This window comes from Schistocerca piceifrons, chromosome 8 (assembly GCF_021461385.2).
Source record: "Schistocerca piceifrons isolate TAMUIC-IGC-003096 chromosome 8, iqSchPice1.1, whole genome shotgun sequence".
NCBI classification, from domain to species: Eukaryota; Metazoa; Arthropoda; class Insecta; order Orthoptera; family Acrididae; genus Schistocerca; species Schistocerca piceifrons.
The window spans coordinates 17,660,060-17,684,975 of NC_060145.1; the positions used below are offsets into that span (position 1 = coordinate 17,660,060).

The 24,916-nt window shown below is 37.2% G+C and overlaps 1 protein-coding gene across 1 annotated transcript in view; it reads right to left on the bottom strand.

Moving 5' to 3' along the window:
- Positions 1-341: 341 nt before the first annotated feature.
- LOC124711312 (putative fatty acyl-CoA reductase CG5065) overlaps positions 342-24,916 on the bottom strand; it is a 402,306-nt gene continuing 377,731 nt past the window's right edge. Inside the window, exons 6-9 of the mRNA XM_047241329.1 lie at positions 15,764-15,956; positions 14,119-14,358; positions 11,608-11,859; positions 342-1,953 (exon numbers count right to left, since the gene is read on the bottom strand). Coding sequence (XP_047097285.1) covers positions 1,881-1,953; positions 11,608-11,859; positions 14,119-14,358; positions 15,764-15,956 — 758 coding nt within the window. The 3' untranslated portion in view covers positions 342-1,880. The remainder of the gene's footprint in view (positions 1,954-11,607; positions 11,860-14,118; positions 14,359-15,763; positions 15,957-24,916) is intronic.

A 24,916-nucleotide genomic window follows, 5' to 3' on the forward strand; every position in this document is an offset into this window, starting at 1 on the left:
ACCAATTATTGAAGAATTATAAATAACTGAAAGTTATACACTGTACATCACTTTATATAAGCTTCAAAGAGACTTATTTAATGAAGAGGCACTAGGACACACATAGGTCCTTTTGTGTGGGACTTTCCACATGTCAGTCATTGTATTTACTGAAACCTCCTGTGCCAGTGTCATGTTCATCTTACTGTCATTACTAAAAATATAAATTTTCACCACAAAATTCTGCAAATACAAGGAAGAAAATAGTCTAATGGCCTATCCAGTCAGCAATATACACTGTAAAACTTTTCTTGATCGCTTACATAGCAAACTCGTAACAGGTGAGATATTGAAAATCCACCTGCTTGCAGTTTTATGATTTTTTTTTTTCATTGTCATACTACAGGCTTCAGCTCCTGAAAGTGAAGTGAAAGGATGCTCATTCTACAGCTCCTAACTATTTCACCCTGAATGCTAAAAATGCATTTATAACTACCTGCATAACTACAGTATTTATTTCGCCAAACCACAAATATCAACCAGCACTGGCCTGTACAGTTGTACAGAAAGTGTCTGCTTTTTCCTGACATAAGATCACCATTCTGTCAAATCATGAGGCAAAAATAACATGAAAATGTAACAGAGATGTATTATTTGTGATATGCAGTAATTATCATGAGTCAATCAACTTTTGTTGTGTTATACTGACTGCTTTTTAGAAAAAATGTAATACACTCAACACAAAAGAGTTTCTCACCATTATAGTATCAATTACTGAACTTCTTATACTCTGGGCATTAATCATAATTGTAGCATTTAAGTACTTACAAAAGTGATATGTCAATATACAGAAAAAGAAGTATGGAAAAAGAGTGAGGAACTTAGAAAATCAAACTAACAGTGAACACATCACAGTTATTTTGCTGCATCTTGGATGTCATATTAATTATGCCAATGAAAACTTCAAGCAGTACAGGTCATATAGGCTTAATTACAGGTCTGAATGAAGTGTATATGCACAAAATACACGCTACTGGAGTTCACTGTATGACAAAAATCTGCCTTCCAACATTTCCCATTTATGATAAAACCTGGGACGGATTTGAACAATGACAGCTTTATTTCCTTATTTCTTGCTGTGTCCATCTCACCTGCTGTTCTCCCAAGACACATAATGTTACAATAAGAATTATCAGAAATGCTCATTCATGATAATATTCCTCTCCAATAGAATACATGTTTATACAACTTTTATTCTATATTTTCAGTACACAATTGTAAGACAAAATGTATAAACCTAAAAGAAGCACACACAGATTTATAGAGTAACACAAAATAAAACTAAGCACTTTTTAGACAGTACATCCTATTTAATCTTCAAAAGATTTTTTTTAAATTTTCCAATGACTACCTCTGGAAGGGCACAGCTCTTACAGACACACTGTTTGTTGAAAACCGAGGGTTGGGCTGTCACATTCTGATTTTTGATGTTGACATACTGAGGAATCCTCCCTGTGCAAAAATACACTTTGCAGCATAATAAATGAGAATAAAAACCACAATTTTTTATTTCACTGAGAGTGATTGGCCTAGAATTTTGTTTCTATTTCATACAAAACTGGTCTGATAACCAGAGCATTTAAAATATATTTTAGCAAAACAACCAGAGAATTCAGAATTCCACGACAATTTCCTGTCAGAAATGCAACTGGCCTTCTTTGAATGTGCATATCCTTCACTCACATTCTAGTTTAACAGAATTTTCCTCCGTATTACATGTCCTGGAACATCATCCGAAAAAGACAAAATACGCAGTGTTCCTTGTAGACAAGTTTTGCAAACTTTGCAAGTAACAACCAGGATTATTCATTGTCACTGATAACTTGTAAAGTGCCTTACAATCACCTCAGTTTAACAATCTTCAGCAGAAACACAAAAGTTAGCACCTGAGTAATGCGATGAGCCCAGTACAACCTGAAAAAGAAATATTTGTCATTAAACTGTGACAGTTTCATAATATTAATTTTAAAGTGTCCTATTTATGATCAGACCTTCATATCAGCTACAGGTGTTTGTTCATTCAACTATTACAGACTTAGAATCATTACAGCAATGAAGTGATAATGCTTGGAAGTGAAACTACCAGAGAACATAAATGAATTGGTCAATATCAAGCTGAGAGCTGCTTTGTGTTATTGGTTCAAATGGCTCTGAGCACTATAGGACTCAACATCTGAGGTCATCAGTCCCCTAGAACTTAGAAGCACTTAAACCTAACTAACCTAAGGACATCACACACATCCACGCCCGAGACAGGATTCGAACCTGCGATCGTAGCGGTCGCGTGGCTCCAGACTGAAGCGCCTAGAACTGCTCAGCCACGCCGGCCGGCATGTATTATTGGTGTAATAGTTTAATGTCAGATACAATATCAGAACACTCAAGGATATAAAATGAGTTGGCTTTTTCATTTTTAATGTGTTATGGGTCTACACACTCAAAATTTTCATAACAACAGACAAAGTAGTTCCTTTAGTGAACATTGCTCACAAAATTGAAACTATCTACGAAGTTGGAACCTTGTAACACACCCTAAATTTCTGCTTATGACAGTGATCATGTTGATATCCATCTGAAGTGACAAGTAAAAATTTGTGCCAAGACCAGTCCTGGAATCTGCATTTCCAGAATTTTGCGAACGGTTGTGTTACTAGTAGGCTACCCAAGCATTCGACCTGGCTCAACCCCAAGTCTCACAGGCACTCAGCGTTAGGAATGCTCACACATCATAGTAACAACACCATTTCAAAGGAACCAAGGCAGAGTGCCTGGCTGACTTAACCCAACTGACGTATTCTGCAGTGTATACAATGTGACTTGAGCCTTTCGAGTCAAATTTAAACAGGTGATAATGGGCCCACATCCAATTATATTGAGATAGGGAACCAGTGGTCAGAAATACATATTTATTGTGTTATTATTATTTAACTGGATAGATAAAAAATCTACTCACCAAGTGGCGGAAGAACGCACACATAAAAGACTGTTGTGACTGGCAATTTCCGGAGCCAGTGGCTCCTTCTTCAGGCAGAAGGGTTGAAGGGTGAAGGAAAAGGTCTGGGAAAAGGATTGGATTTTCGGAAAGTCACCCAGAACCATGGGTCAGAGGAGACTTACGATACGGGATAAAAAGGAAAGACTGATTGTGGGAATGCATCGGACGAGATTCTACATCGGCATGACTACCACCAAATTATCAATTAGCACGAATGGCACGGGCAGAGGGTATATACTGGTAACTCGCAATATCCTGTTGCAGAACGTGCTCTACAACATGACATTCATGACCCTGGCACCTGTTTCACACACACACGCACCACTGGGATTCTTCCCCCAGATACCAGTTTCTCAGAACTCCACAGGTGGGAAGTAGCACTGCAACATGTTCTCGGTTCTCGCCACCCACCTGGCCTTAATTTATGTTAATTTCTTCCTTGAGTCTCGGCTTTTCTTCACTGTAACTGCTCTTTGCTTCACTCAGTTCTAGTTTTCTACATCTTTCATTGTCATTCCGGTCTATTTTTCACCGCCCACTCCCACTTCTGTTACATACAGTGCACTTGGCTTACTCACTCTTATTAACTCATGCACGATCTTTTAGTAGTACTCTCTGCTTGCTTATAACCCTGTCTTCCACCTTTAAGCAGTTCTGGGTGACTTTCCCAAAATCTACCCCTTTTCCTAGACCTCTCCAGTCTTTTTCCTTCACCCTTCTGGCATCCTCTTCAACCCTTCTGCCTGAAGAAGGGGCCACTGGCTCTGAAAGCTTGCCAATCACAACAGTCTTTTATGTGTGTGTTCTGTCACCGCTTGATGAGTAGATTTTTTTAAGTATACAATTAAATAATTTCATCAAAAATTGATTATTTTTGGTGTTTTATTGTGTTATGGATCCTTCGAAGCGTGTGTTTCGCAGGCAAGTTGATGGGTACTTGTTGCTGGGGGTAAGACACACAGTCTAAAACAGTCTCCTCAAAGTCTTGGCCGGCTGTCTGTGGCATGAATGACACTGTCTCTCAAGAGGTGGTATTCACACAACTTCTTCCAATTAGGATGAGGTGTTGGGAAAGTGTTCTCTACACATTCATGTTGCTATACAGACACACTCCATCCCATCACACCATTCATTAAATGCACATCTGCCTGCTGTCATTACGAGTTGCGTTCTGTCTTTGACTACGCACCTTGCACTGTACACAGTAACACATCTCACCGTGGACACGACAAGCTGTCTCATACAATGGACAACTGACACCAGAGATAGTGGTGTGTATGCGGCACAGGTTAACGTGCCGATGCGACACATGGGGTCATCGTATGACACATGTGTACAGTACGTCTGTTTGATGGTCAGGGATGTACATTGTTTATCACCTGCTGCCTGTTACAGCGTACAACAGACAGCCTACATCTTTGCAAGAGTGCAGCCGAACTGCATGCTACATTTCAATACACGCATTGGGACTGGCAGTTGTCACTTTAAACAATTACTATTAACTACATTGTTCTTGTATGGCATGCACTGTATATGTCCAAATACAATAAACATGCATTTCTGACCATTGGTTCCCTATCTCAAAATAACTGATTGTGGACCCACTGTCAACTAATTTGCCCCAAAAGAATTGAGACACCCTGCACAAGATCCATTCAAAAAACAACTGAACTTTTTGAAATAACATTTTTATTCAGCTACAGATTTTCAGCACACATCTCCTTCAAAGTACTCCCCATCTCATTTCACATACTTGTCCTAATGGTGTTTTCATTTTATTGTGATTCTTTTGAATGTCCATGAAAAATCCACTTTGAGTCCTAGTCTAGGTACAAAATTTCAACTGTCACTTCAAATGTACATTATTGCTATTAGTACATGGACTCGTGTAAACCTTTGCCTTTTGGTACTGGTTCATTTCAGACCTTTAGGATCATGAGTGATTTGTTCAATTCATCTCCTTTCTCCCCAATATCCATTCTCTCACTCCTCTTGGTTTTCTCTTCTTATTATGTTAATTCTAATAGTGGTGTCAGTTCACCACAGCTGTTCCCAAGTTTGCCACAGGAAGGAAGAGGTGGTGTGACAAAACCTCACAAGAAATCTGCGTTTGTCATGCTCTGGACAAGAGTAAACAGTAAGAGCTCCTTGTCTAGGGTAACAAATGACAGGGGGGGGGGGGGGGGGGGGGTGAGATATGTTGTGATGGTGGAAGGAAGTGAAAATCTCAATTGCAAAGATGGTGGAGAAATGCCCTTCATTGTAAACATGAATTTAATTCAGAGACGTCTGTTACCCCGGAGAATCTGTGCTTTGGTACTATGTAGGTGATGGCAGAATCAAATCTGTACCATCTGTACTCCATTGGTGCACCTGAAAAAGTGCCACTTCTCTAAGATGACAGTCACCTGTATGAGTCCAGCAGGCCTCACTACCTCAGTTTTAACCTCATTGCTGCCACTGTGGTAACTCAAGATATGCAAAATCATCCAATTATCCACCACTCTCCATTTGGTGTATTCCCACAGTGGAAAAACCTTTGTTTTGCCCATAGGAGGCAGAACCAGTTAATACTGAGAATTTGTATTGTGCTATGAGCTGAGGGTGGAGAGCCTAAAGTAAGGTTACTGATTGTGAAGCACACAAAATCCACAAAGTCTGGGTCCTGGCACAAATTTTCAGAGGTTGAGACATATCCGGGTGGAATTGTTCCACATGCTATAATACCACCTTTCAATAATTTTGTTTACTTTCGTTTTTTCCACTATGCACTTAATGCATATACCATGATTACACATAATTTCTGAATTCTTATCGTGCAATATGTCACTAAACTTTATTATTCACAGGATACCGTACTTACTCAAATATAAGCCGCACTTTTTTTCCAGTTTTTGTAATCCAAAAACCCGGCTGTGGCTTAGAATCGAGTGCAAAGTAAGCGGAAGTTCTGAAAAATGTTGGTAGGTGCCGCCACAACTAACTTCTGCCGTCAAATATATGTAGCGCTACACAGGCATGCTTTGCAGGTACAAAGATAAATACTGGTGCCAAAACCACTGCATCAATAAATAAATTTAAAAAAAAAAGGTGGAAGACGAGCTTTTTTCTTCGCCCCGAGTTTCGACCACTGCATTTTCATACATTATCCAACGAAGTAAATACAAATTCCGTATTGTTCCTCTTTGAATGTAGCAGCATTTCAATGTACTACAAAAATCCGACTGGCAAGACTGTTTGGGATGTTTGTCAATACGGCCAACTCTACGTTCTGAATTTTTTCGTACCTGTGAGAAAAGATAGTTGCTAATAGGAACTTTTATGAATTGTGAATCACATGCAGTATTCTCTTCACCATAAGAATAATACGAATATAAACATTTTGCCATGTATTCTTTCGTGTTTGCTGCTCTCTCATTTAAATCCTGTCTGCCAAATAAACTACGAAACTAGAGTGAGACAAAAGCAAACGCGGAAGAGTACACATATCATGTCATGTTTATATTCGTATTATTCTTATGCCTAATGGTGATAGTCAGAAATGAAGCACAGCAATTGACTAAATTTTTAAATCTAAGATGACTAATTTCTGTGCAGAATGTAATGTAGTAAAGAGGCGTCTGCAAAGATTTTCAAAAGGAGAAAAATTTTCGCTAAACTCTCGTTCAGAACATCATTTATCACATGCAATGATCATTATCAAAGAAAGCAGCAGTGTAAGTAACAACAAATAGCAGTCTCTTGCCATTGTTTCGCTAATGAGACTATTCTTCTCTTTTTTTAAAAAATTGGAAGCGGCAGTAGCGTGCACAAAAGCAAGCCATGCCGCGAGCAGCGACAGGTCGTAAACACTCATTATCAGAATGTGACAAACAATGCATGACACAGTACAGTAATGCATTTTCAGCTTAGAGTGACAAACACCTATAACAAAGAGAACGGCACTTATCTGATCAAAGAAAAATAAGCAATCAATTCAAACCAGACAAAGCATGTGAAAAAGGAAGGGTACCCGTATAAATACGGAGCACCTGACGCATAACAATGGCTACCTGGTAAAGCTTAACTGCTAAGCTTACGACTCGAACCAAACTATTGTAGCTGTATCATCATCATTTGACCTAAATTGTGTCTCATATTACAATGGACCAATTTTGTTTTGATGTGGAGGTGCGGCGTAAAATTTTTCTCTCCCCTTGAATTTCGAGTCTCAAATTTCAGGTGCGGCTTAGATTCGGGAAAATTTTTTTCCTCAATTTAGAGTCTCATTTTTCAGGTGCGGCTTAGATTCGAGTAAATACGGTAGTTACTGATATTATTATACTAATATATATTTAGTTTACTTGCAGGTGTTTTAAGGAAATATTTACAATCTTAGTGGCTTGTAAGACTTTCTGGAATTTTATATTTCAAACAAAACAACATGGAAAGAAACGATTGCTTTTGACCACACAGAGGAGACACTGAGTTGCAGACAGGCACAATGAAAAAGAATTCCAGAAATATTTCAGCCTTTGGACAAAGTTGTTCTTCTGAAGCAGAAAAAACACACATATTCACAAACAAGCACAATTCACTCACACTTGGCAAATGTCTCCAGGTGCCAGGATTGAACTATGTGTGAGTTGTGCTTGTGTAAGTTTCCTACTGCTTAAGTGAGACTTCTGAAAGCTGAAATAATCGAAAGCATTCTTTTTCATTATGCCTTCCTACAACTCAACACTTACTCAGTGGTGTGTGTAGCAAATCCATCCTTTCAATATTGTTATTCTATCCTGAACTATCTATTGTTTTATATTTTGTTATTCATATTACCTACAAATTAATGTATTCCAGAATGTTCAGGTCATAAAATGCAATCCTGTCAAAATTCTACTGTTATAGTTTTCTAGCCATGATTTTTCTGATTCCAAAAATGTAGGCTAAAACTTTCCTAAAATAACACATTAGTTTATGAAATATCCAAATTATAAAACATCACTTTCAAGAAAATTGTTGGCGAGCTTTGGAATTGCACATTAAAATTTCTGCAACACACAACAGTATCTGCCATTTTGCCATTTTCGAATTATACAGCTTACAGTTAACAAAAATAAATTCATTGCCTAATCTGTTTTCATATTTTTTAAATTTCTGGCGTGCTTTAAGCTAATAGCTAAAATGTAATAGTTCTGTATTTTCCCATTTTAACATTCCTGTGCTACGCGCATCTTTACACAGACATTCTGCAAAAAGCTACAGTCAGTCAGAGTTTGTAAATGATCCTGTAGTCAGTCATTGCCAACCATTCCATATGCAAACATATGTTAGTCAGTCAGCCCCTGCCACCTGTGAGTTTTGTGAAACCACCCACAGTATATGTAGCTTACTGATGTTTGTCGTAAAATCTATAGCACATTACAAGCAGCTGATCAAAGGTCTAGTAACATTAAATATGAATGAACTGAACAGTACAATCAAATGTGGTGTGTTGCATGATTATTAACTATTTGAATCACTTAACAATCGTTGGGAGGAAACTGAAAATATTCCATGAGACTTAGGGGGCACCAAATAGTTCATTAACTCTGCAAGGTCACTTCATTTGGTTAGATTTGTAAGTTCAATATTTATTTGATACTATGACATAATGTGAAATATCTGTCAAGACAGTAAACTGATAACATTCTCATATAACAGATCTTCGCATGTGGCTAAATATCTTAGAATTACACCTAAATGATTGTTTGAGAAACAGCAGCAGATCATCTGTTATAATTGTCCTCTGCATTTGCATTGCTATAGAATACTCTATTTCACTTTTAAATCATTATATTAGCATTGTGTAATGAATGTTGACCATATTCTTGATATTAGTAGAACTTACCAAGTATAGCTTAACACAGATTTATGAGCTAGTCATTGTCATTTCTTTTCCCCTCTATCCAGCATCAGGCTGGGTTAGGACATTTATGATACTTCTTCAATTTCCCCGGTATTTCCAAAATTGTCCTTCTATAGCTGTTTTGTTACAGTTCATATTTCTTCTTCTTAAACTGGTCTTAACTGAGCCACTCCATCTTACTGCGTGTCTCCCTCTTGCCCTCATATTTGGCCTCCATCATTCACTCTTATATTCTTCCACTTTCCATTCTCTTTATATGTCCAAACCATTTTAACCTATTCTTCTCAATTCTGTCAATCATTGTCATTTCTCAGTCTGTCCCTCTTCATTTTCCCTAACATTCTTCTTAAGAATTTAATTTCACTGGCTAAAATTCTGCTCTCTTCCCTTTTTATTATTGGCCAGTTCTCTGATGCAAATATGTTATTATGGGTGTGAACTATGTCTTTTACAACACTTCCTTCCCCAGACTAAGCCCTGCTCTGTTTCACACACTGGTACACTGTATTGCTCTGTTGTACTCTTTTGCTAAGCTTTGCCTCCGTTCTTGCAGGCTCCATTATTACATTTCCTTGATATTTAAAGTTATCCAAAATTTCAATATCCTGTTCTTAAAAATTAATTTATCCCTTACCTTCTCTGTCTCCCCTGGTTGCCACCATACTCTTGTTTTTCTCCACACTGTGTTTAATTCCATATTTCTTGATTTTTCATTTAAAATGTCTAGTTGTTCTTGCACACCTCCTTACTGTCACTTGCCCACAACACAATGCCAAAAGCAGATAGATCACCTTTATAAATAATGATGGTGACACAACACTTTCTTGTTTCAACTCTGTAATATTCCTAAGCAAATCAGTTCTTTCAACTTGGTCTGGATACAACTGAGCTGTTATGATACATTGCTTAAATAATTTCAAGGTGTTTGCTTTCCAATTTCCTCCTCCTTTTATCTGGGGACACTATTGTATGCCTTCATTAAATCAGGAAATGTCACCACCAGACCTTTTCCATGCTCTCAATGTTCTTTCAACTGTCCCATACTAAATATTGAGTCCACTGTTGACCTCCCTTGTCAGAAGCCATAATACTCATCTTCTAACTGATCTTCGATGCTTCAATAGTTACAACATACTTTTCTGTCTCTCTTCTTGAACAATGGAATTATTATTCCCTTTCCTCATTCTTCAGGAACACATTTTTGAGTACATTTGCATCTTTGCAATCTGTATAATCTCTGTAGCCTAGTAGGTCCAGCTGCCTTTACACCTCCACACTTATTTCACCTGTCCCAGGCGCCTTTCCTGTTTTCATTTTCTATGTGCTAGTTCCACTTCTAACACAGTAACCTATTTCTCTTCTTCCATGACTATGTCCCCTCACTGTACTTCTGTTACCTTTCCATTACTGTTAATCACATTTAGTAGTTTGTCAAAGTACTCTTTCCATCTTTTCCTTATCTGCACTGATCGTGTTATTAATTTTTCAACTTCCCCTTTCCCAGTTTTGTGAATGTGCTTTCCTTCCTCTCACTTCTCGTACTTCCATATAGCATCCTTTTACACCACATTAAAATCCTTTTCCAATACTCATTTCAATTCCTCCAAATTTTTCCCTGTTTTCTTAGGCTAACACATTCTTTTTACTTTCCTGGTATTTCTTTTTAATCTCTTCCTTTTCCACATATGACATTCTTTCTTTTCTTCTATTGTTTCCTGCACCTGCTCATTCCACAATGGTGTCTTCTTGTCCACTGCCCTTCCAGACATTCTGTCACAAGTGGTTCTCTGCAGAACTTACAAATGCCTCTTTGAACTTACTCCATTACAAACTAGTGCATAGCAATAGCATTAAGGCATGTGAACCTTTCATTGTTATTTACAAAAATTTCATAAAATTTCAAACCAGTCTAAAAAGAAAATTTATCCTAAAATGAGTGTATTCTCTGTTGTGAGTTGGACAGAAAAGCTAATTTTTATGTGACAAAAGAACAGCTCTCTTCTTGATCTAAAATAAAAGCAAATACCAAGGGGAGAAAATAGCCTGAAGGTAACAGGGACAAAGACAGGTTTCCAGCAAAAATAAAGAGTATGAAATTGCTGTAGGGATCAAATAATAATCAGCACATATATGAAATACATGGAAAAACTACACACACCTCTATACACTATGAGCAATTTTTTCAGTAGGTAAGTGTTAGATTGTAAGTCTACAATGTCATTATCTTTTTCCTCCATATAATGTGATTTCCTCTGAGGCATTCCAGTGCATGTCTGATAAATGCTTAACTGCTTCATGATTTGGATTCCACATTCAACTACATACCCCCTACCAATCAACTGGCAAACGAGATATCAAGATCAACAAGCGCATTGACAAAGCATGCACAGGAGAATACCTTGGTCTTCAGACCAGCTTTCTGGTTAGTAATGTTTTCTTAACCATAAAGCGCAAATTTTCTCACAGTTCTCATAATGTTGTAAAAACAGTTCACATTGAGTATGCTGTTTTCATCGTTTCTTATTTATTTCCAAGCTACTTTCTGAACACTTATTTCATTTTGCTTACAAATGTAAGAATACCGACATAAATGAATAAAGAAAGGAAAGGAAAAAAAGGATCTTTGTTTGACTGATCATGAGTTAATGAATCATAGTGCTAATACTTATAGAAAGGCAGCTGCACATACTTCTGAAGTTTTCGCCGTGCTCCAGGTATAGTGTCTGCAGAATCTTTCAGGATAAATTTCCTTATTCCTAGCATATATTGTTTGACATATTGGTCCCAATCTAGCTCAGAAATGTCCACATCAAATAATGCTTTGTCCTGGGCGTCTTCCATTAATGCCATCAAATTATCACTATGAAATTTCCACTCGTGCAAGGCAAAAAATTCACCAGTCTTAGCAGCCATTTGAAATCGCTTCGAAATCTTCATCATGCTGGAAAATACGAGAATAAAATCATTATATCTAAATTAATTTTATCAAATTATCCACAAAAATAACTAACTAAAGAGCTAATAAAATTATATTCTATGTAGATAGACTGAAGTGGTGAGTGAAAATTTGTACCAAGGCCGGGAATCGAACTTGGGTCTCCTGCTTGCTAGGTATGTGCGTTAGCCGCCTCAGTGGTTGACACACTTCATGGATTACCCGGGCATGCCTCCCTTCTCAATCCAGATTTTCACTGCCATCCCAGTCTGCTTTAAATTCCACTGTATGAGACCAGTAAAGTCTCTTCATTTGTATAAGTACTTGGACCTGGGTTTGAGGCTGGATACCCCAAATACATTTGATGCTGAGGTGCTATTCCAGAACATGGAGAGCCTCGGCAATTCTGTTGTTGTGTAAGGGAGAATTTAAAGTAGAGTGCGCTGGCAGTGAAAATTTGTATCGAAGAGGGAGGCATACCACGGTAATCTGTGCAGTGCAGTTGAACCAACCGTTGTGCCAAGATGGCTCAGTGGCCAATGCACTTACCTAGTATGCTGGAGACTTGAGTTCGATTCCTGGCCTTGATACAAATTTTCACTTGCTGTTTCAATCTGTATAAATAAAATCATATCTGCATGAGACCAGAAAAGTCTCTGAAACTGTATCATTTCATTTGTAAAACAGTGCTCACTGCATTAAATATTTCTAGTCTTTTCTCACTAGTTACTTTGAAATAATTTGTAATCCTCAGCCTATTACATAAGACATTCATAAAAAGTGTATTGATTAACAATTGATTCATTAACAGGCAAAAACAAGAAAGAAATTCAAGACATTTATTTGCAGCATTTTCAGCTACAGTTGTGAAGGGCGGTCGTGGAAAAGCAAGAAAAGTAAAAAATTAAAAGCAACAGAGATGTGGATGTGAATAATCACAAAAACATCCTGGACTGTATGACAATTTAATGAACATATTTTAGAAAGATTTAAAGAGAAAAGGACATCCTTTAATTTGATATATAGAAGACAAATTAAATTAATTAAGACACCTAATTCATCATAACATTTTCATAAAGAAAAGTCTTACAAGGAAAATTGATGGGGAAAAGCAGACATCTGCATTACAGAGTGTTCTCTGTTGAATGAACTGCAGCAACAACAGCCAAATATTTGACGATAAAATCAGTCAGAGATGTGTGAGAAAACTGATCACATAACAAAGTGAAACACTGAATAGAGTACATACAGTTCTTTAATAGATGAACCACAATTAATTCCATATAAAATATTGCCAGAAGCAGTAGGGCATACTGTGGTGGCATACAGGATAAAATTTTGCTAAACGTAGTTAATTTGTTCAAGGAGCTCTATTATTTTTGGTGCACTTCTTAGTACATTAAATATGGATAGAAACTTTAGTTACCTCTTAAAACTTTGTGTCAGACCAGGGTGTACATCAAATTTACTTTTGCAAATACTTTTCGTCAAATGGCTCATTTTACAATAGGTCATAAACTGACTCAAAGTTTCAGTCTGCTACCTTTATAGTCTCCTGTAGCACCAAACAGAGGTTTATTCATAAATTTATTTTATTTTATTCATAAATTTATTTTATTCATAAATTTATACTATGTTTGTTAATCATTCGAGTGACACACCAGGTTGGAGATATATGTTTGGTAAAACACCATGTCCTGCTGTGTGAATATGCCCACAACTGCCTGCTCCACAGGCCTTTTTTAAGAGACCAAAGGTGTGATAATCAAATGGGGAGAGAGAGAGGGACGATATGATGGATGCTTAAGTATCTCCCATTTCAGTTGGCGTAAGTTCTGTGTCACGACATTTGTGATATGGGGACATGCATTATCACAAAGTACCAGCGCCCCTTGTTGCAGTTTTCCTGGTTTTTGAAGATATGCTGCCCACACACACCCTTCATTCTCTGATCGAAGTCTACTGTTGTTTGTCCTTCAACAGCCAGGAAAAGAATAACAGCACTCTGGTCTCGTTTGGATGCATTTAGTAATAACATCGCCACAGTTCCTGTTTCCACATTTACTGCATACACGTTTGAAAAACATGACTGCCACACCAATCCCTTGCCTACACATCAATGCTATGTTGTATGCTACGTTGTATATACACTGCAGCAACAGCCTAAAACGGAAACTTTTTCATCACCCCATACATATAAAAAGCAACAGAATGAAATCAGATACAAATATGAAACATAAAGCAGTTTTTACGGCATATTCTTACATTGGTTTGGCTCCTTGTAGTCGCAGAACCATGTCGACAACAAAGGCAGGCACAATATGGAAAAGTGCCTCACATATCTTGTGCATCAGCCTGTTTGTTCTGAAGGTAAATCCAGGGTACCACATAACGTGTCGTGTAGGTGATGTGCAGGCGTGTTTCTGTGTCAGCCTTCCAAACTCAGCCCACTGGACAGGGTTCCTCATTCCTGATGTGCAGTTGTAGACTCTGACTGTGTTGGGTCTGTTAACATGGTGAACTGTCAGAACAATAGCTTTCTTAAGGTTTAGCATTTTGACGTTGCAAAACTATATGAGCAGCAGCTGCATCTTACATAGCTTTTCGTATAGAAATTTATATTAACGTTACAATGGTAAATTGTTTCAACTCAGATTCTACTCTTACACTATTTTTAAAAGTATATGTCTCCTAATATAAAAATGATTCCACCTTTGTTGGAGTTCTGTTGAATCCAAATGTAATTCAGCGATTTATTGGTACTACAGAATAGAAGAAAACAACATTTTTAAATTTAATAGCATAAGGAAAGCTTGTAAATAAAAATGAAATTTGCTGCCAAACAGAAGGTGATTATAAAGAAAAAACCATTTCTCTTTCACTTATTCTTGATTAAATATTAGTGTAGTTTGATGTTTGTTTTTATTTATTTATTTATTTATTTTCAAATTCCACAGATCCACGGCACAAGAGTATCGCTAGGATGTAGAACACGTTGCACTCAGTAATACTCTGCCAATTTATTTTTATCAATATTAATCCATAGATCACCAATGATTTTTTAAAAAAGAAATTACTATTCAGAATAGAAAGCAATTTTCATTCTCAGAGAGCAAATTAAATCTGCCTGCTTGATATGTATCCATCATGGAATAACAAATGTTCACAGCTGTGTTCAGGACTACAGTTTTGTCAGCAGTTACACTATTAAATTCAGCACAGGAAGTAATGGAGACAGTTTATCTTTTTCATAAGTGATATTTATACCAGTAGACCTTCAAGTCCCAGGAATCTGTTTTTCCCCATAGCCAAATGGGATTATAAACCTTTTTACTTTTGTGTTATTGGTTCTCTTTCTCCTACTTTCTGTGCCCACATACTTGCTTTAACCTGTTGACCACATTTTTCCTCCTGGATGCTTTACTGTATTTTGTTCTAATCTTGTTTTCCTTGCACCTGCTACACCAGTATTCCACCAAACCTCCCCACAAATGATCACCTGTGCTATTTTTATTTATCATGGTTTGTCTGAACCTTATTTCACAGTATCATTCATTATTAGCCTTTCTTTCCAAACCTCATATTGCAGATCTTTGTTTATGTTGCCCAGGTGATCGTGCAACAATGTCCGTGTATAAATGCATGTATATGCTACTATTATTTCTTTTTTAGATACTGAAAACTAAACAGATAATAACTTGTTCACTCTGCTCTACTAAACAGTGATAAATAAAGTTAGAGTAACACATTTTACCTACTTCTTCAAACATTTTGCTGTGTCATTCATAACTTCTGGACCTGTATGTAACTTATTTATGATTTGAAATTTTTCTGTTTATTTTGCAAAAGTTTTATTCACAATTTGTGATTCTTACTACGGTACTCATAAGTTTAACATTTCTCGGAGTACCTGTATGTCGCTGTGTGCCAAGCGACAGCGATCAATGTGTTGACAACGTAGTCGACAGGGATCAGGTCCATGATAAGTGTCTGGTCACATATGATGCTGCGAATGGTGCCGCGTCCTATCTCCATCATGATTCCTGTGATGCCACAGACATTGTCAACCCATCCAGGGAAAGGTTCACGCCACGCTGCTGTAACTGTTAGGACAATGTATATCATTATTATTGATACTCCTGATTGGCATTTTTGGTACTTACAGTGAACATTTTTTTACCGCAAAATTTGACTGTAGGAATTATAAACAAAAAATTCATTCCATTGTAATACTGTGTTTGTGACACGTGTGTTAATTGTGCATAAAATACATACATTTTGTTATAAACTACCTATTTAGCTACAAATTTAGGCTGTAGAACTGCCACTGTTTAAATACCAGTTCAATTTAATTACAAACATTTCAAAAAATGTTGTTTGGCATTTGTTACCAAATCTGATTTTTGTTCACTTCATAGGAAAAAGAACACTTTAATACATTCAAAAATTTTGCAGATTTGCTTACCAACAACTATATTAATCAAATGAAATGGGCAAATTGGATTATACAATATTGTAGGAACTTGTGTCAAATAGTGAGTGGCAGTAAACGTCATTAAAATAAACTGTTAGGTGCTTATAAACAACTTCCCTTACATTATAGCACAATTCATACACATATCATTGTGTAACATTCTCATAACTTCATTTTGGGGTGAGTTCCCTCCTTGAAACTCCTTTGGGTCCTCCAAAATTGAGTTCATTTGGGACCACAGTCCACTTTAGAACTATTGCATATGAGATTGTATTACCCTCTTAAATGTATTACATTTAAATAGTTATTCCCCTACCAATAGTTATTTCCTACCAATAGTTATGTCCTACTCTCCTGGCAGTACAACGAGAATCATCCATGTTTTTTTTCCCCCTTTTTACTATCCTGAATTCATGATTAATTAGAAATAATGTTTAAATAAACTAGTATAGTAAGAAGTATGTTCAGTTCTCCAAATGTTAGATACTAATATAGATGTATGACATACACTCCTCTATTTCCACAATGTGGAGAGGATGATGCTATCCACTCTTTAAAATATGTTTGTTTCAAAAACAATCACCCAATTTTATCCAAAAATTTGTTACTTATTAATATATAATTCTACTCACAAGCAAAAGGAGTTCCCTTCTATTTAATGCTGTGAGGACAAAACAACTGAAAGTTGAAAGTACTTTTCTATAAAAGTTATCATAACACTACTGCAAAACTCTGCAGTTATTGTTATCCATCAATTGTTATGACCTCCACTGAAACACACATTAAGCCTGAGTTTCAGACAGCAATTTCTTTTCACTCATTCACTCACTGATTCACACTTTGTGTTCCTTAGATGTAGCTTTGAGAAGTATACGAAAAATAAGTTATGATTAGTGCTAATCTATGCACATTGGTAATTATGAGAATTATTTCTCGATTAATTTTCACAGAGAGAAACAGAATTGAGGCAAATATACACACTAAAAAATTGGGTTAGTTCACAAATTTTTATTCTAGCAGGTCATATAATCATAATTTCCCCAAGGACAGACAACTGTTTCTGAAAGTTGTACGATCAGAAAACCATGAATTTTGCATATCATTTACATTGGTTGAAATTTTGAAACAGATCTTAGTATTCTGGGCACAATATCTGATATATATAGTCGATACTGTTTATAGCAACACCACTTTTAATGATTCAGTAGCTATAACAACGAAAGCTAACAGTTCCACCAAAATTGTTTCCATCTAAACTGGTTAGTACAACATCATATAAACGATATCATACCATATAAAACAACATATTTATTGCATTTTTGAAGAAATATATCAGCTTTAACATCCAATGTTTATTTTTGTTTCATACATATTTGGGGATTACTAACAACTATGTAACACTTATTTTCAAACTCATGTTTTCTGTACATTGTTGGTTTCATATCAGTATGTGTATTAAACAGTTAATGCCAGATGTTGCAAAAAAAGAGTAAAGCAATTAATATTGAAGAAAAGTCACAGATAATATCATGATTAGAAAATGGGGGGAACAAATGTCAGCATCACGAATGAATTGAGTCTCACATTCAACAATTGCAGTAGCTACCAGAAAGATCGCGGGAGGCGCACATTGGCACGGCGCGTCACGGACAGTAGTTGCCGCAAGTAAAGTCCCGCCCACCAGAGGGCAAGCAAGAATTCGGCCGCATCCTCTGCCGGCGGAACAACAACTCAGGCAGCATAGGCTGTGCCCAGCCAGTTCACATTGGGCATGCCTAGCAGACAGTTCCCGGTCTACACTAGGTGAAGTGCGACGGAAACGTGAATCGTGTTACTACAGTCTGAGAGTCCTAGGTTGGCGCCCGTGGAGGAGCTCTGCGGGGCTGTGTTCTCCCATCAGTGTGGTCCGGTATGCCATCAGGAAAAACGTCAACGCCTCCTCTGCAGGAAATTCGTGCACACACTTTTTCATCTGCATCTTAAATGTGAGCCTCCCATGATCTTTCTGGTGGCTACTGCAACAATGTCTACAATTTTGAAGGACAGAGAGAAAATACAGTACCTTTTTGAACATAATTCTTTAAAAATCAAGTGGGTGAGATCATCTGAGTACAACTATACTGAAGAAGCTTTACTTACACGGTTTAAGTGGCAAAGATCAAATAACATGCCAATCAATGGACCTATCCTGCACGCAAAAAACAATGAATCTGTGCACCTATGGGCAATTCCGATCATCAATTGTTCTTCGTCTAGGATACATTTCTGAGCTCACTATGATTTTATCACTGGGAAAATTCATGGTAAAATGGCCAGTGTCCCTGACAACACAACAGATAAGTGGCTATCTAAGAAGTAGCCAGTTACAAGCCAGATTATATATTCATTGCAGGGAACTTGGTTTGTTTTACAATATGAATCCCAGATAAGATGCTGAAATATAAAGGTGAACAATGTTTTGAACCTAAGAGGAGAATCACAGTTATGGTTGCTGCAAATATCACAGTATCTTGTAAAGAAGAGCTTCCGGTGATTGGAAATCCAAGAAAACTTAGAGGTTTTAAAAATAGTCACTCCTCAGCTACAGTTTTTGAAACAATGCAAAATCTTGGATGACATCTGACATTTCTGAAAAGTGGCTGCGTAACTCAGACTGGCAGCTGAAACCAAAGAAACGAAAAAGTTCTCATTGTTGATAACTGCCCCACAGACCCAGTAGTTGACAATGTGCATTGCATAAAGCTTGTGTTTTTATCCCCATATGTCACTTATGTTCAATAACACAAGGACTACAGAGTTATGAAACTCAAACTGGTGTACAGAAAACGGCAAGTGATGACCAAGTTACAAAAACAACAATCTCACCGTGTACATCCCAGCAAGTGAAGAAGAAATTGTAGCTGTCATCCACAGCAAACATGTGACTGGCATACAAGAAAATGAGCAAGAAGAACAGTTTGTTGTGCCATCACTTAATGAAGATCTCAGTGCAATGAAAATTTTACAAAACTTTCTTATTTTCAGAAAACTGTTTAATACAAACGATAATAATGAAGCATTAAAATGAATGTGTCATCAAATGCATATGTACATGTCAAACACAAAAAGCAAACAGAGGTAACTGATTACTTTAAATAACAGAATATATTGTAGTTTGTGTTATTGTATTGCATTTTGAAGTTAATGCAACTGGCTAAAAAACTAAAGAACACCGTCTTCCCCGTGGTTATAGGAAACTAGAAAATTGTTCGAAAAGGTTTCTCTTTTCTTTCTCCAAACTACAGTTTCTCTTTTCTTTCTCCAAACTACAGAACTGCAATAACAGTGTATTTATTAGCAATGCTTTGTGGTTATATGTGCTGGATATTTTCAATGTGTTAGGTATGGCACATCACGTCTGTATAGAATACTGTCTTTTCATTTTGGTACTTTTGATTAATTTTTGTAATACAGTAACTGGAATGAAGTTGTGTCACAGATGCAATCATTTGCCCTGCTCTAGAGGAAGCCTCTCAGCATGCAAGAACTGCGCATCCACAGCAGGTGGGTTTACTGGTAGTTGTGAGCTCCCGTGTCAGGCACATAGTTACACCCCTTACGAGATATGGCTGCCAAGGAGGAGAAGAAATCCAGTGTGCACTTTTATGTGCACACCGAGAGGCTTCACTCTGCACGTGGAACAAGTGCTTCCAGATGCCACGTAGACCACAGGGTGCAGCCAGCTGCTAGTGGTGGCTCACGTTTGTACTAACAATGTGTGTCGCTTTGGATCATAAGAGGTTCTCTCTGGTTTCAGGTGAAGTATAACTGTCTCTCAATTAGGAAAATTGTGAGGTCATCCACATGAATGCAAAAAGAAATCTGTTAAATTCTTATTACAGAATAAATCACACAAATCTAAAGGCTGTCAGTTCGACTTAATGCCTGGGAATTGCAACTAGGAACAACTTAAGTTGAAATGATAACACAGTTAATGTTGTGGGGAAGGCAAACCAAAAACTATATTTTATTGTTAGAACACTTAGAAAGATGCAACAGATCTATTAAAGAGACTGCCTACACCTTATTTGTTCATCCTCTGCTGAAGTATTGTTGCACTAAGGGGATCCCCACCAGATAGGACTGATGGAAGATATTGAAAAAGTTCAAAGAAGGGCAGTATGATAAACCAGTTGGGATGGCAATCATTGAGACAGGTGTATCTCGTTGCAGCCAGATTTTCTTACAAAATGTGTCACCAACTTTCTCCTCTTACTGTGAAGAAATTTTATCGTCACCTGCCTACTTAGGAAGAAGTGATAACCATAACAAAATACGAGAAATCAGAGCTCGTACAGAAAGATTTAAGCGTTCATTTTTCCCACACACTGTTAGAGACTGGAACTGGAATGACGTCTTAATTATTGGATAACGTGGAAAATTAACAGGCTAGTAAAAATACTATCCCCTTCTGCTTGAATGAAACATGGAATGTCCCTCATGTCAGGAATGCAGGCCGCAGGACGAAGACTGCTCAACGGAACAATTCGAGCTCTCTGGACAGAATACTCACCTCCCCTTTAAAAGAGCACACTGGTCACGTCAGAGCTCTGTACTCGGTGTAGAACTGGTACCACGTGGTCAAGTGACCCTCCACCACCAGCGAGGCAGTAACTCGATGTGGATGTGCCAGTCAGTTTTACAGAACAGTGCAGTAAGGCGGGTTGACCGGAGATGTGACACAATAACAGGGAAGAGCTGTCTCATTTCGATGTGCCCACGACCACATCACAATTTAAGTTGCCCGATTTGTTGACATATCGACACAGGCTACATACTTGTACGACTAATGCTGTACCATTCGCAACAATATAACATTGTGTAAGAGCAGTGGTTCCAAAAAAATCATAACAGAGGGGGACCAGAGATGAGTGTGACACCTTACTGATGACAGTCAGGTCTGACAGTGGCAGCTGCAGGTTCACCTCAACCACTTTCCAAGTGAACTGTGAGGGGAACTGAATGAAACAAACATTTGTAACTGTGTACCTCGTAAAGAGGCCCCTGCTCACGGCAGCACGTCTTCGGCGGGTCTGACAACACAGAAACCGGGGAACAGCTCACTGGAGGCATGTAGTTTGGTCTAATGAGCCACAATTTTGCCTCTTTTCAAACAACGCGAGGCACCGACGGCTCTATGAGGGGTTTAATCCACAGTGTGTGGAGAGGAAGTCCCGTGAAGTTCTGGGGCCAGTTTTTGTGCCGTGCCTCGAGTGCACTCATTTAAATTACCATGAACATCAATCACAATGTTTTTCAAACAGTTTCAGTGACCAAATGCTGCCCACTTTACTACATCTTTGCATGAGCATAGTGACTCTATACATTCCTGGTTGATGAAAAATTCAAGCATCTTATCACACCTTGACCGGTACGCTTAATGTCACAGAAAATGTTTGGAATTGTTCGAAATAGCAGGTGAGACTTAGCAACCAACATCCTTACAATTTGGTGTTTCTATGGGATTTAATCGCCAATCAGTGGCTTCAGTTGGATATGGATTTATGGCTACATTCAAACATTTTTTAAATGACTTTTCCCAAGAAAATAACTATGTTTCACTCAACTCAAAAAACAAACAAGTGGATTACAAAAGGGATACGGACATCATGTCTAAGTAAAACGAGCTTGTACAAGTACTCCAAGCAAAATATTAATACTGACTGCATTACATATTTCAAAAGATGCACAAGAAAACTAACATGAGTTATTTCAAAAGCAAAAAAACTAGAAAATGACAAAATATTGTGTAATTCCAAGAATAAAACTAAAACAACCTTGCAAATTGTAAGAAAAGAAATGGGCACCAGGCCAGTTAATCACAGTAATGTCGAGATGATTATGAACAAAAATAAACTAACTGACCCCAAACATGTGGCTAGTGCCTTCAATCATTATTGCTCTAATTCAGCAAAGCAGTTAATAAACACACACCTTGACAAACAACCAGCCAGTCACTCAGATCAAAAATTCATCCAAACACATTATTCATGTATCCAGCAACACCTGAGGAACAGTCAAGAGCCCTAAAAGAATTACTTAATAAAAATTCAGTGGGTGTTGATGAGATACTAGATGCTATTATCAAAGTCAACACAACATTTATTCTGAAACCACTAACAGACATAGTAAATTCATCTTTTGAGAGCGGTGTGTTTCCAAATAATCTAAAAACTGCAAAAGTAACACCTTTGCATTAGAATGGTGCAAAAAGTGATATTGCTAATTATAGGCCGTTTCAGTATTGTCAGGCTTCAGCAAAATTATGGAAACAATATTCCTTAGAAGATTAACAGTTTTATTAAATAAGAGTGGCTGATAAGTGACTCCCAACATGGGTTCAGAGCTGGAAAGTCAACTCAGACAGCAAATTTTGTTTTCTTAAATGAAGTATTAAAAGCAGTGGATGATAAGTAACATGTATCTGGGATATTTCTGGATCTAAGTAAGGCCTTCGATGTTACTGATCATGGCATTCTCTCGCATAAATTTAATTATGGAATTAGAGGCCTGTCTGAAAGGTGGCTCCAGTCATACCTCCGTTATCGTCTGCAGATTACAGAAATAAAACACAAAAAATTTCTAGTTTTTACAGTCATGAGGAGAAAATCAAGTATGGAGCCAACAAGGGTCAGTTCTGTGATCTCTACTATTTCTGCTGTATATAAATGACTTGGCTAGTAAAATACATGATAGAACCACTGCACCTAAACAATTTAAATAAGAGACTGAGTTTACCAGCATATGCTGTTAGTATCCTCATCCAGAATACAAGCTGCTCATCAGTGCTGACAATGTACCATTGTAGTATGCAGTTGCTACCTATGTATGGAATAATTTTAGGAGAATTCCACAAATTCTATAAAAGCATTGAAAATTCAGAAAAAGATTATCAGGGTGATAAAAAAAGCTAAATGCAAGGATTCCTGTAGACCCCTTTTCAAAACTCTCAAAATACTGCCACTGCCTTGCTAGTATATATATAATATACTAATTTTCACAAAAGGGAGCATCTTAAAAAAGACAAATATCTTCAGACACAACTATGATACACACACATATGAAACTAGTGAAAAGATGAACCCACACATGAACATACAAACTTAGGCAAAAGAGGAGTGTATCATACTGGAGCTATGTGATATAACCATTTGCCTTCTTATCTAAAATGCATACCAACATTAAATGCATTTAAAATTAAGTTAAAACAGTTTTTGCTTGACCACTGCTTCTATTCTTTGTCTGAATTTATGGAGCATCATAATAAGTAAATCTCATTTACCAAATTTTTTAATAATTATCAATTCATAATATAGTTTATGTTGTGCTTATAATGTGATCTCACTTAACAACTGCCATTATCACATGTAGAAGTAATGTAGTAAACCAACCTTCATTGTTATGCATTTTGATTCTGTCAACAATGTAGTCAAAATGACTACTGTATTGTGAATTAACTAGGTTTACCACTGTTCTATATCACATGTACAAACGATGTACTAAAATGATTCTTGGACAAATGAACATCAACAAAACACACACACCTCATGACAGACTCTAATTCACAGGTCACTTTTCGTTTGTATGTGTGCATTATAGAGGAACATTGACAATTCATCATAGCATTTGTTTAAAGCATAATACTACTTAAATGATGCCATCAATGATTCCAGAAGTCACAACCTATGTGTATTTTGTGCAGCAGGGCAATTTGCTGGAACCAATATTTTTTTTTATTTTTTTTTTTTTCATGGGGTGTGTACACCTGTAAACTTGCTTATCAGTGATTTTTTGCATCCCAAACCATACCAAAGCAGTGTGGCAGAGAATCTACCAAAACACATTCATTCTTTCTTTGATTCAATTCTGTGACACTTAGAAGTTCTTAATGCAGTTCATTTTGATGCAGGAAAATGATTTATTTCATGCCATATTTTTCACCTATACTGAGCACCACATTTGAAAATTATTCGAAAATCTCAAAAATGTAGCAAGAAATGAAATTATAATCACTGGAACATGAAGAGGGACACCAAGACCAGCGTCCCCAACCAAAGGATGAATCACTTCTATCACTGTCAACAGTCCTCAGTCCTTGAAAAATATCAGGGAGCTTGGGTGTTTAACCCGAGACACTGAAAGATAATTTGGTGTTCAAGAAATTTATGCCCTCCTTCTCCCAGACTTCTCAGCTTAATACTCATAATGAAACACCTTGCCACTGCCAGAATTTGTACCAGCCATATCTGGATGGAATGCCACTACATCTGGGATTATGAAATAATTGGCTGATCTGCTAGTCAGGCTGATCTGCTAGTCAGTGTCATATAGTTCACATGGTTCTAGGTCAGATGAATAAGATGCACGGTGTAACACTACAACACCGTACTTTGCTACAAACCTCTTAACAGACAATGAGGTATGAGCTGGTGCATCGTCTTGATACAGAACTCATGACTTGTACTTCCATACTTTGGGTCATTTTTTCTTATTTACTCATGGATTTAAGCAAGAACCTCATGGTTGTAATGTTGATTAATAGTTTGACCT